At 37.7% G+C, this 14,197-nt stretch overlaps 1 protein-coding gene across 1 annotated transcript; it reads right to left on the bottom strand.

Annotated features, from left to right (window-relative positions):
- Positions 1 to 9,855: 9,855 nt before the first annotated feature.
- LOC108770285 (putative uncharacterized protein DDB_G0278921) lies at positions 9,856 to 13,960 on the bottom strand. Its single transcript, XM_018521789.1, has 4 exons — positions 13,800 to 13,960; positions 13,573 to 13,720; positions 11,017 to 11,131; positions 9,856 to 10,331 (listed from the first exon to the last, which is right to left on the bottom strand). The coding sequence occupies exons 1-4, from the start codon at positions 13,958 to 13,960 to the stop codon at positions 9,856 to 9,858; spliced, it is 900 nt and encodes a 299-aa protein (XP_018377291.1).
- Positions 13,961 to 14,197: the final 237 nt, after the last annotated feature.

Genomic DNA, 14,197 nt, shown 5'->3' with positions numbered 1-14,197 from the left:
ATTTTTACGTCGAATCTGCTGCTTTTAACGATGATTCTAGCCAATCTTTCTTGCTACTTCTTAACTTTGCTTTTCTCGGAGCGGATCTCTCTAGTCGGAAACCTCTGCCAACGCATATGTGTTGTTGCCTCTGATTGGCTTGTGTGCGATGGATACCTATAGTGGGAGCAGGCCGGAGCAGACGACTGCCGTGACCTCCTCTCATAATCGGGAGCATGACAGCGGCATAAACAACAGCAAGTCTAGTAAAGTCGTTGGAAAACTTTCCTCGAGTTCTAATTTGTCCGCGTCATTCGATAAATCGCAAGATCTCGTATTGAATGTGTCTAGGATGAGCGCCTTAAATAATCAATTGAATCGCAGTGACAAAGTATCAAAAATTCTTTTAGTGAGTAAAGAGTCGAAAGAAAAGAAAGCACAGATTGAGACAGCTTTTCGCACGTAGAGAGGCATTCGTGGAGCTATCGTCTGCGTACATTAATCTGTTAAACAATAACTCGCATTCTATTACGCTGAAATCGATAGGAGAGGTGGTTAGGAAAGCTGTGGAGGCATGCGTTTCCCCGACTGGCGGGTCGGCTGTATGTGCTGTGTCAAGCGTGCCGGTGCGATCATATGCTTCGGTTGCTTCGACGGACGGGAGGGAGGTGCACAGGCAAGACTCGCGGTTACTCAATGGAGGGAATCACATCAGGAACTTAACTGTAATTCCTGAAGATTTTTCTTCCAAATATACGTCGGCGAAGGATACAAAAGAGGCATTATAGAGAGGGACAAAACCATCCGAATACAATTTAAAAGTCAAGAGCATTACAACGGCAGGACGGAATCGCATACGTTTGGATGCCCTCTCCGTTGACCTAGACAAGATAAAAGCATCCAAAGAACTTAATAAAACTTGTCTCAGGATAGAAGAGGAAACTAGGGTAAATCCAAGACTGTTGATTAGAGGTATCCCTAGCAATATGGCTCGAGATGAAATAAAAAACGAGCTAGTAGCTCTAAATCTCAAAGATTGCGATCCCTCAGAGATCAAGGTCGTTTACATCTCCCCTGCAAAGAATAATAAGAGTACAAGCTGCATTATCAAGGTGACTCCCCACTTGCGCATTTCTCTGCTCGTTAAAGGATGTATTTTTATCAACTATTCTGCATGTACGATAACTGATTATGTTAGACAGTGCTTTAAATGTCTCGCTTTTGGTCATCTAGCCCAAAATTGCAAATCTGCTCCCTTATGTGATTACTGTGCGGGCAGTCACGAGACGAGGGGATACTTTAAGAGGAAAGAGTCACCGATATGTGGTAACTGCAGGAGATGGCCTTCACAGGATTCCGGGCGCTCGGACCTGAGGCATTCGGCTCTGGACTGCAATCGCTGTCCCATCCTGCAAAGAAGAATGGCAGAACGCAGGAAAACGATAAATTACGGATAACTATCAACAGGAATTTCTTAAGATATGTCATGTCAATAGTCAGTCTCTGGGGACGCATCTGGATGAGTTTTGTCATCACTTCGCGAATGCTGGATATCACGCAACTTGCATTTCGTAAACCTGACTCAAGCCCACAATCTCAAACGAGCTCATTTCATTGTAGGAATACCAGATTTTTAAGTGCGACTATGCAGTCCTGCTCTATGCAAGGCAAGAGGCGGAGTGGCTATCTATATATCGGATTTCATACGGGTTAAGATTCTGCAGCATTCCGATGGACTTGGGGCTGGTATGTCAGAATTCTTAATGGTCGAGCTATCTGCGGATAACTGTTCTGGGGTTCTTCTGGCGGTTGTGTATCGACCTCCTCACTGCGGTCATCTCATGAGTTTCTTTGAGGCGTTCATGGACTTCTCGGCTGGCTACAAGCATTTCATCATCTTTGGAGACTTTAACGCCGACCTCTGCTGATATACCTTTGACTCGGCAGGTTTTGTCCTTTATCGAGGCCATGGATCTATACTTGGTTCCTTACAGCTGTACACATCATACTCAGACGTCATCGACGCTCTTTAATTTGTGTATTGTGGACGAGTCGGAGAAAATTGTCTCTTTCCAACAGCATAGTGCTTGTTTCTTATCTGCTCATGAATTGGTCAACATCACCTATAAGGTCAAGATAGAACGACTTCAAAGACGGATAGTTTGCGTGAGAGACATAGGCGTTGACTACGGGGGGTCGGGGGGGGGGGGGGACATAACAGTTTTGGCCCCTCCAATAATTTTATTGAGGGGGCAATGTCCTCCGAATTTATTGTCAGAGTTGGTGACGTTTGTAAAAATAATTTTAACGATTCCTGTAAGTACGTGTACAGCCGAGCGTCATTTTCTTCCTTAAGGAAATTGTTAACGTATATACGAAGTACTATGACGCAACAAAGATTAAATTCTGTAAGTATTTTACATACATATGTAGAAGGAACAATGCAATTAGATGTAAATGCTGTTGCAAATAAATTTATAAATCGAACTGAAAATCGGCGCGCTAACTTCGCACAGGAATAGGAAGACCGTGCACGTAAAGGTAGTACATACACTGTAATGAAAGTATGTAAATGCAATGTAAGTACCAGGAAAGAAAAGACCGTGAGAAAAAGGACATTTGAAATCCTTTCTCGGTCCCCGAATATTTTTCATAAGTCGGCGCCTATGGTGAGAGATTTTCGTCGGTTTGATGAGAATGACTTTTTGGACCTGGAGCGCTGTGACTGGACCGACTTATATTCGGCGGTGGATATTAATGTAAAGGTACATATATATCAGTGCTAAATGAAGCTTTGACCGATTGTTACAACAGACACGTCCCATTGCGGTATATCAGCTCGAAACATCTTCCAGCCACATCGTGGCTGAGATCAGATCAGTGATGAGGACGAGGAATGGGGCGCGAAGAATATGGAGAAGAGACAGATCTGAGGCTAATTACTCGTCTTACAAGGCTCTGAGAAACGAGGCGCAGACTCTTATTCGTTCAACCAAGGATTAATATTACCTGAGCATTTTTCAGAGGTTAGACAGTCCTGTCATCGTCTGGAAGAAGCTTAGACACTTCGGCCTTCTCAAGGCCAAGGGCCGGTATGAAAATCTTATCTTTCCCACGAACGAATTAAATAAGTTTTTCTCTTCCATTGCGTCAGGATCTGACAGTGTGCATACAGGCGGCTCGGATTTTTTGGAGGATGAAGGCTACGTGGACGCCAAATTTTACTGAAGGAACGTCGAGTATCGGGATATGGTTGGAGCGCTGAAGCGGAATGGGTCTGAAGCCGCTGGAGCAGACAGACTGTTTTGCAAGTTCCTAACCTTGGCTATGCTTCTGATTCTCCCGTTACTCACTCATATTTTTGACTGTGGAAAAGTGGGATTGTGTGTCCTATTCCGAAGGTCAGATGTCCTACCAACATGAGCGACTATAGGCCGGTTTCGATTTTATGCGCAACTTCGAAGTTTCTTGGACGTATAATGGCAGACCAGATCTCTGGGTATCTTAAGGCCTCTGCTGTTCTGGACCCTCACCAGTCTGCATATAGGAGGGGTCATTCTACTCAGACAGCGCTGATAGAAGTGTTGGATGACATCAGGAATGCTGCCGATAAAAGAAGAGTTACCGTTGCAGTGTTCTTTGGTTTCACGAAGGCCTTTTATAGAATTGGTAAAACTTCAAAAAATGGGCGACCTTATCAATTTCAATGACCTTAACATATGTTGTCAAAGTCATGATCCTGAGTGGTCTCCCACAAATTTTAACCATCGCTCATTATTCGTTAAAAAGTTATTAACAAATAAAGTTTAAATTAAACGTATATTTAACTTTTTATTTCTTTTTAAAAAATAAGTTTACATGGAAAGTCGAAACTCATATGCAACAATTATAGAAGTCGTCCGTTTGGCAGGGGGGAAAGTGAGGTGGAAGTCGCTTCGCGCGTCTCCAAGTAAGGGGGGAGGTGGGGTGAGAGTCGCTTCAGATGAAAGTCGCGCGCCTCCAAACAAGGGGGAAGTGGCGTGGAAGTGGCTTCAGGTGAAAGTCGCACGCCCTCAAGTAAGGGGGGAGGTAGGATGGGAGTTGCTTCAAGTGAAAGTCGCACACTCCCAAGCAGGGGAGCAAGTAACTTCTTTTGTTAATAACTTTTTAATGAATAATGAGCGACGGTTAAAATTTGTTGGAGATAACTCAGGGTCTTGATCTTGACAACATATGTCGAGGTCATTGGAATTGGTAAGGTCGCCCATTTTCTGAAGTTTAACTATAGAATTTTAATAGTAAGATTATAAAATCTGAAAAGTTCTCAATAATTCTTTCCTGCTTGGGGGCGCGCGACATTCACCTAAAGCCACTTCCACGCCACTTCGCCCTTGTTTGGAGGCGCGCGACTTTCATCTGAAGCGACTCCCACCCCACCTCCCCCCCTGCTTGGAGGCGCGCGACTTCCACGCGAAGCGATTTCCATCTCACCTTCCCCCCTGTCAAGAAACGGACGACTTCTATAATTGTTGCATATGAGTTTCGACTTTCCATGTGAACCTATTTTTTAAAAAGAAATAAAAAGTTAAATATACGTTTAATTTAAACTTTATTTGTTAATAACTTTTTAACGAATAATAAGCGATGATTAAAATTTGTGGGAGACCACTCAGGATCATGACCTTGACAACATATGTCAAGGTCATTGAAATTGATAAGGTCGCCTATTTTTTGAAGTTTTACCAATTCTATAAAAGGTCTTCGTGAAACCGAAGAACACTGCAACGGTAACTCTTCTTTTATCGGAGGCACTCCTGATGTCATCCAACACTTCTATCAGCGCTGTCTGAGTAAAATGACCCCTCCTATATGCAGACTGGTGAGGGTCCAGAACAGCAGAGGCCTCAAGATACCCAGAGATCTGGTATGCCATTATATGTCCAAGAAACTTCGAAGTTGCGCATAAAATCGAAACCGGCCTATGGTCCCTTTCCATATGGCAGCGTTTTCAAGAGTAAGTACGCATTATTTTAAAAAAGTCGCTTGTTGTAGAAACAATGTTGATTAAAGTAAGAAGCTAGGTACTTATTTTTAATTAAATATAAATCATCGTAAATATCGAAAGTATTTTTTATATGCAGAATTTACATAGGTAAATTTTTTTTCGGCCAATGGTCAATTACAGCGTAATTGATATAGATCTAGAACCAATAGCTTTAGCATTAGATCTCATTTTTACCAGAGATTCAGAATACAAATCATTACAAAATATTTTTACTCTATATATATCATCGTTATCATTATCTATTGTAGGGTAAAGTTGTCGAAATCGCACCAGTTCTTAATCGCCCTACCTCGCTTAAAAATTCAATTATTGTATTTATATCATATACTTTCTTACGGGTTATTTAAGACCTACATAGTATTGTAATGCTACTCTGTTATACGAGGGTAAATCAATAAGTACTCGTGTTTCAAGACAGACGGCGTTGCTGATGCAAGTTGGCATTACCATCGTGTACTACCATCTTTCAAACGACATCATATAAAATTTCAGAGTGATTCATGCAATAGTCTTGATTTGACAGCAATTCGTAATGAGCGTGTTTAATGTTTTCCGATACAATGGAAAAAGAGCAATATCGATCCGTAATTCATTTCTTATTTTTGGATGGAAAGTGTACGAAGGAATAAAAACGAAGTTGGATGCCGTCTATGGGAACTCTTCACCATCTATGACAACCGTCAGATATTGGTTCAACGAATTCAAACGTGGTCGTTCGTCTGTTTTTGATGAGGCGCGCCCATGCCGCCCGGCAGACGTGGTTACTGAGGAAATCGTTGAAAAAGTCCACGACATGATTCTCGCTGTTCGCCGAACGAAAGTGCATAAAGTAGCAGAGGCTGTAAGCGTGTCGTACGGAACGGCATTCAATATTTTGCATGATAATTTGGGAATGAAAAGCTGTCGGCCCGATGGGTGCCGCGATTGCTTACGGTGGACAACAAGCGGATGCGGTTATCAATTTCAAAGCAGTGTTTGGAGCTGTTCAAGCGCAATCCGAACGAGTTTTTGCGTCGAGTCCTAACCGTTGATGAAACATGGATTCATTACTACACACCGGAGATTAAGCAACAGTCGATTGAGGAGGTCATCGCCGAAACAAAGGCCTATTTTGCAGAGTTCGACAAATCGTATTTTTCTGAGGGGTTAAAAAAATGATAGAAACGTTGGGAAAAGTGTATCCTCCTAAAAGGAGATTACGTTGAAAAATAAAAAAATTTTTGTGAAAAGCTTGCGTCTCCATTACTAACACGGGTACTTATTGATTTGTCCGTAACATGAAGTGCATGTAGGAGTATTGTTATTTACATAAATAAAAAAATCGTGATAGAGCATTACTATTTTTCAACGTATTTTATAGCAAAATTACAGAAAATATAAGTTAAGTAGCCTAAGTCTTGACCATTAGTCGTGATGAGAATATTGTTACGCCGCCGCCTGCTACGCCTTGCCGATTCGGGTGTCGCGTTGTCAAGGGGACGCACCGTTGTTGATGGAGAACATTCGGCAGATCTTGGAGAGACGTCGACGCTTTCGGACGTGTTCTCTCCATCGCTTTACGAGAGTTATTGTTTCAACGTATCTCGTGTTATCCACGAGCTGTATCGACCTCAGCAATAAAGACCGTTGTTCCTTTTTAACTAACCTCTGTGTCCAATCCTTTCCGCGGCTCGGAAGTGCGCGTCGCGCTCGCGAGTGAGATCGTGCGAAGCAGGCGTAACATTTAATTAAATCATTAAATATAATGAATATCATTAAAATTAAATTAATAGAATTAAAGTTTACTTTACATTTTTTTAATAGATAAAATAAATAAAAGTTTAAAAAATGCTCTAGTTTCTAAATCGCACCATAATGTAATTTCCTAAACCGCACAATCTAACTTCCTAAATCGCACGTTACCTAATATTTTTCCATTTCTTACATTTTTATTCCATTCATTATGATGTAAAAACGTATATTGTAAAATCTATGTGTTTGTTTTGTTTCACATAGAAATTCTTAAAATTACTTTTTGAAATTATTATGTGTTTCAGTAATTATGAAAAATATATTCTTAAGTTTTTAACAGCATAATAAAATACAATTTTTCCTTCCTTATGTAATTTTTAAATTTTTTGCATTATCATAATGTTTTAAATGAGGAATATTAGTATGGTGCGATTTTTTTTTGGCAACGAGAAAATTCGTTGCCAAAATCGCACCATATTGAAAAAATCTTTATTTTAAACGTTATAATAGCCCAAAAAAATTATGAAAAAATTATATAAAAAAAGGAAAAGAGTGTAATTTATTGTGCTGTAAAAAAACTTAAAAATATTCTTCATAATTTCTGAGTTATAAGTTTTTAAGTAAAAAGTGAAATTTCGGCAACCTATCACTATTTTCTATGAGTCAGATCAAGTTTTCAAGTCAGTACTTTTAAGTCAACACGTCACTTTTCACTTTTAATATAATCGTATAACTATTACAGATATTAAGGCTGCGTTCCGTTGCACGCATAATGCACATGAAGTATCATTTTATCCTTGTTGTTTGCAGAGTGTTAAACAAAGATACAATGATACATCATGCGCATTATGGGTGTAACGGAACGCAGCCTAAGTGAATATTTCACTAATAGTGATTCGATTGGACGCACTGGTGCACATTAAAGCAACCGTTACACAAATTGATGTAAAAATATGTATTTAATATATTAATATAAAACGGGTTAAACCGTAAAATCATCAGTACATTTTATTGCACTAGATAGAAAAAGTATTTTATAATTCGAAATACTGGTATTTTACTTTTACAATCAACAAATTATTGTTCAAAAGCTTTAACATGTATCAGTGCGCATTAGTTCTATCCACCGAATTCGTTATAAATATGAAGCAGAAATGTGTATGCACACAATCAGGGCTAGATTGGCACTAGAGGCTAATCTGTGTCTAGGGGCGACAAGTTTAGGGGGCAGCATTTTTTTTTAATTTCTAAAAAATAGTCATTTTTGCCAAACGCAAATGATTTAGAAAATTGTTCTTGGATCGATGATTATTATATTTGAGTCAAGGTTTTGCGATTTTCTTGTCGATTTTATTCTACCAGAGAGAAATCCGAGAAGGATCATGCCGCCTTTTATCGTACTATCGATACGAAGTATACATAGAATGGAATTAGTAGGTTTGTAAATAAATTTGCTATTAAAAAAGCATGTAAAGTTCTATTGTAGTAAATAAAATGTATATAATTTTGCAACTTCTAAGTGTATATATAAAAACATTATTGTAATTGAACTGAACTAGTAAAATCCTTACAAAAAATCCCTTATTTTTGTTATCGCAAACATAGGCTTGGGATATCTCAATTTGAGGATTGAATATCCAAGTAACACAAGTCACGATAACATCATAATGACGTCAAAATGATGTCAAAATGATGTCGTTTTGACATCATTTTGATGTTATCGTAACTTAGTTGTGTTACTTGGGTAGGAATGGCAATGATTTAAGTGCTCAAGAGCGATAGAAATCTTAATGCGGCCACGCAATATAGATGACACAAATTTATAACGCAACAATTTAATGTAAAAACCGATCAATTTATTCGTGATAAGTACAATAATAAAATGGTAAAAATTACAAAATTTAATATATCTTCTTTATTGCAACGATATTAACTATCTTTTAGAGATAGGATAACTAACTATAGGCACGTTCTGTGTGAGTTACAGCTGTTGCAATGTAATAGATGCGCTATAAAATTCAATGCATACTTAGGTAAAACTATATAATAGGGGACCCCCCTCCTATGACCTTGATCTTGACATATGTTATCAAGGTCATGATCCTGAGTAAACTCCACCAAGTTTTAGCCGTCACCCGTCCTTCATTAAAAAGTTATTAATACAAAAATTTTGAAAAATGATGTTTCTTTTCTACGATATAAAACAAAGATTTGAACTCTCATCCCACCTCCCCCCTGCATGGAGACAATTAATTTTGTGGATCCAGAAAGTGTACGCCCCTGAAGCAGGGGGGAGGGGAGGTGAGAGTCGGTGGTGAGAGTCGTGCGCCCCTGAAAGTCAAACCTATATAGAATAGTATTTAATATTGCATATATAGCAAAAACAATACGTTATTTTTCAAACTTCTTTTGTCAATAACTTTTTAACGAAGGACGAGCGACGGCTAAAACTTGTTGCTTGACAACATATGTCAAGGTCAAGGTCGTAGGAGCGGAGTCCCCTATTCGAAAGAATTACCCATACTTTTAAGCGATGCGTAGCGATCTTTGAGCAGTCTTATCATACCCTGCATAGTAAATTTACTATAGTATATCTGTAATTCTCACGTAAAATTAAAAAATGAAAAATTGATGTAACTTATTGCAGAATATTAATAATTATTATTAATAAGTCACTTATAATTTCTAAATGGGATAGGAAACTAATAATCAAATTATTATTAAGGAATAATATTTAAACATAAGCATAAACTTCCATAATCTAAGTTTTTGATAGCTTTGTCCTTAAATAAAAATTTTATACATTTATTGTTTTTACAGATCTATGGAAATTTCTTTTTTATATAAAGAAACATAATATTACTTTTTATGTTTGATAAAAATAATTTCAAAGTTCATTTTTCAAATATTGAAATGTCTCTTCTGTCACCCATAACGACTCTATATCATTTATCATTTTTACTTAAAATATATTTTAATACAAAAGTCTTTTTTTTAGTACTGTAAGGCGTAAAAATATATTTAAAAAACTTAATAACATACAGAAAACGAAAATGTTAATTATTGGATCATTTCTCATTCATAAAATAATGTTATTTTGTCTAATTGCAAGGGCTGGCTGGATGGTTTGTTGTTCCTGACTGCAACATAATAGCTTGTACAGAAAGTGTAGATGATATAGTGGCTGCTGTCATAGCATCTGTACGATGATGGTGATGGTGATACAACGCTGATGCGTAATACTGTTGATGATGTGCTAGATGAGGATGATGATGGTGAAGATAACCGCCCGATATTCTATGATCATTATTATTTTCATTATTACTGTTATTATCATTGTTAACAGAATTGTCATCACGACGGTTGTAATGATGATTATTATTGATCGTGGAGCATAATGACGAAGTTGGTGAAGAAGACGACGAGTTCTGTACATTACAACTATTAGCCAGAATGTCATGTACAGTGTGAGGACTCGGCCATTGCAAAGAGTTGTTGATAGTTGTTTGATGTCCACCATTATCATGTACTGCTGGAGGAGACGATGATGACAGTTTACTCCCTGATGATGGTCCAACTAGAAATGCAATAATAGCAAATAAGTAGAATGACAGCTTTTTAACCCTCTACCAGAAACGCGGAGTCTTTTATAACTGTTAACTTTTAATTGTGAATTTTAAAAAACGAATAGATACGGGATTCGGTATCGTGTCCTAAATAAATTTAGTAATGTTGAGATCGTGTACAAGAATGTCAATATCCAGTTGTTTGTTTCATTGCAAGGACGAATAGAAGTCTTGCCTGTGCCCTCATAAAAGAACGTGCTACATTGCAAAAGTGATATAAAGAAACCAACATTATTAGTCACAAGATCACGTTTACAATAAATATTGTTGCGTCTGCCGAGTGAATCGTAACTTTCCCGAAGATACGCTTTCGTGATACTCACGCAATGAATAAATACGTTTCTATAAAAGGAACTTTATTTGCAATCGATACAATCTGTTAACAAACAGTTTTCAATTCAACGAAATTCTTTCGATCGATCTTCGTTTCTATTTCAATCAACTTTACCTCGTTCAGTTGACAAAGCATCCGAATTCGGGACACGAAGACGCAGTCGCAACTGCCCCTATCTCTCTCGAGTTGTCCCAACAACTGAAGTCATTCCGGTCACGGATTCCTTTTCGTGCTGCTTTGCTCTAACCTGGACTGCTGTCACAAGATTTTGAGCAGTATATCACGAATCTTATTGAACTCACAGGATCTCCCAGATCTTCCTCTTATGTCTTGGGTTCTTGTCTCTTGAATTTTCGGAAAAGGGGAGGATCCAACCATTAAAAAAACAGACTCCCTAATCCTCGTCTCGGCATTCGCCTAAAATTCCACGGAAAAACCACGTATCATAAACAATCGTAGGCGAAGCGGTCTTCTGAGACAGATTTCGTTCTTTCTCAATATTCAATTTTTCCTTTTTTTCTTAAATAAAACATTATTTAAGTTTTGCTTTGCCTTCGTCCCAATGAAATAAAGAGATTTCTTTTGTATAAAATGTTACCTTTCTTTCTTATTAACACTTCACCCGTGCGTTATCTTTTTAAGCTTGTTATATTTCTTCATTTGAACGTAACGTAATTTTACGTTCATGCGTTCCGGCGAGCGATGAGTCTCTCTCGGTGAGAGATAGAAGGCGAAGAGCTGAACGAAGCGAACAAAGAGAGCTCAGTACGTTTCTGTAACTGAGTTGAGTTGATTGTAAGAACGAATCAACAATAAAGACGACATTTGTATTAGCTAGTAACAGTTTTCTTTTGTCATCCCAAACATTGGTTCTTCGATCCGGATTCCACGTGCAGATAACGTTCAGATCTAGTATTGATCTTACTCAAACTACGAGCGACTCTGGTTAATTCTGAGAGTGTGATAATAGGGTTAATCGAAGATTCCCGATCTACTCAAGACACGAGGCTATACAAAGGCTAAATTAATCAGATTGAGAACGAGTTGGAATCAATAGAAACAGCAGTGAGACTGGCATTGAATTTGACAAAGAGCAAGTCAAAGCGAGATTTAAAAAACTGGAAAAAGCATATCGCAAGTTTGAGACCATTCAAAGACAATTACTAAAGAAATCGGGTGAGATTTTCGCAGAAGGTACAATGGAGGAGGAACACACGGAAATACCTTCGTTAAAAGATATTTTGCGGTAAAAACTATATTAAAACGATTTATCGAGCAGACGTCCAAAGAAGACACTGCACTGCAGAATACCAATGTAATCACAAAATTGTTATAATTACAAACCGAACTGATGCAACAGCTATGATACATAAGTTCAGGGCGATGCTTCGGCCGCCATGACACAGTCGAAAGAAAACGAGGTATTAGCGACAAGTTATCCGAAAAGTATTTCCACTCTTCAATCTTGAAATGCGGAAGTTTGATAGTAGGTAATTTGACTTTAGTGCCTACGTTAACTGGCCTTACGACATTCGCCACGCGATCTAGAATATCCGTTTGCCGGGCAAAAGTAGTCGCTAATACCTCGCAGCAAAGGTCAATGACGAGTCACTTAACAAGGAATACATTCAATTTTTTTTCATTCATTATTCGCGATGCTGACTGTAAAAGAATCCACAAAAGCACTTCGAGAGTTAGTTGATTATATTTCCAGGCATTTGTGAATATTAAGGTGATGCTAAAGCCTCCTGTTTTACCCACATTTCCATTCGGTGAAAAATCTCCGTATTGTATGTACGGATTGCAAAAGTATTATTACATAAATTAAAGTACGTACAAACCTCAACTGCAATGAATTTCATAAAAAAATAAAAAAAAATTTTTAATTCGTTAAAAATTCACTTACTTTTGGCTCGTACAGCTGTCACCTCAAATATAGGTATATTTGCTTGATATAACAGTTTTAGAGTCCATATCTTGAAAATAAGCGTGCAGCTGAGATCACATTATTGAAACGATACCGAGTTTGTAGAACTAAGATTGAAAGTCTAGAAAAAAAGTATCGCCACCGAATAGAAAATACGTGTATACAGGTGCTTTGCGAAGACTGGGACTGTTAACAGAGCCGAAATTCCATGTAGCAGTAGTTGCGCGGTCTTGCGATAGATGTTGCTGGCATAAATTAGATAAGAACAGATATATGTGTTAATATGTACCAGAATAAAGTGTAAAATATCTCGTAAACTATTGATTTTTTTATATCACTACCTTAATACTTTTACATGCAGAATAATTAGAGGAATCATATTGTGTAAAAAAATCATATATTTCCATTTAAAAAAGTAGAGGTGACCTTTATATCATTCTGACACCTCCACCTAAAAAAAAACAATATAACCAAAATACGTCCCCCTTGAAAACGTTACACTTCCATTTGAAACATTTTTTTGTATCATCAATGGGGGTGGGGGGTCGAGTTCGGTGTCATTGGATGTCCCCCATCTAAACAAACAAATTTTCCCTTTACAACTTTTCAATCAGATGCGTACTTTTCGAGATATTCGCATCGATAGATTAAAACGGACCCTGTATATGTAGCGATCTTCCTAGTATTCTTATATTTCATGATCCAACTTGTGTTAGATGTAAACAAACCATTAATTTTGAAATCCATCGTTTATTAGAAACAAAATGAATTTCTTTGCAGAGCGTTTAAACGACCTATTTTATTATTTTTAGAAGGTTTCCCAAGCTTTCCTGGATAAATAAGCATTTTTTCATGAATGTATGAACTTCTAAAATGACAACTGCATAGGTTTTAAAGGTATCCATTCAGGGCCAATTTAGGCCATTTTTACATTCCCTCCTTTTGCTGGAAGTCCGCCTAAAATTTTGGCAACTTTGTCGACATCTCCTACTGGCTCACCAACGTCAGCTGGAGCTTGCGCCAATAATTCCACCTTACTGATGTGCTGTATCTGTTTTTTTTGTGCAGACATTTTATAACTGAAAAATTGTTATTTAAGAACAATTTTTATTAAAAAATTATTATTTAAGAATGATTTTATTTACTGCTAACCGTTACTCGTGAATTGCTTTGAGTCGTATCCACGTATTTGCAGCACTGGCATGAGCCATGAAAGCTTGTAGCTGATTAAATTCCATCACAGTTGAAATTATGAGCATTCTTTTCATCCCAGGCTGTTTGATCATTATTCTGTTCTGTTGATCAAGGTGTTGTGCCATCATTGATACTGAGAATTCCTTCTGCTCGAAAAATTATTTCCAGTTGATACTTCCACAGCTGGAAGTTTTTACCATCAAATTTTTGAGTGTTGAAACTTTTCAACTTGACCATTTTTCCTTTATAGTCTCGATTACAAAAAAAGAAAAGGCTTAAAACCTCAAAAACAAAGGCGTCACGTTGCTTCTCAAAAAAAAAAACAGCAGTCTTGCGATTGACCTTGTTATTTAGTCGAAAAT

This window comes from Trachymyrmex cornetzi, unplaced genomic scaffold (assembly GCF_001594075.2).
Source record: "Trachymyrmex cornetzi isolate Tcor2-1 unplaced genomic scaffold, Tcor1.1 scaffold999, whole genome shotgun sequence".
Taxonomy (NCBI): Eukaryota; Metazoa; Arthropoda; class Insecta; order Hymenoptera; family Formicidae; genus Trachymyrmex; species Trachymyrmex cornetzi.
This window is presented reverse-complemented; position numbering and strand designations above follow the sequence as displayed.

What these genes read in the sequence shown, in the direction of transcription:
- LOC108770285 (XM_018521789.1), bottom strand. Translation starts at nt 13,960, where the DNA reads ATGGCACAACACCTTGATCAACAGAACAGAATAATGATCAAACAGCCT. An exon ending in CGACTCAAAGCAATTCACGA is followed by an intron (nt 13,721 to 13,799) that starts GTAACGGTTAGC and finishes ACAATTTTTCAG; the next exon opens with TTATAAAATGTCTGCACAAA. An exon ending in TTCCAGCAAAAGGAGGGAAT is followed by an intron (nt 11,132 to 13,572) that starts GTAAAAATGGCC and finishes GTGGAATTTTAG; the next exon opens with GCGAATGCCGAGACGAGGAT.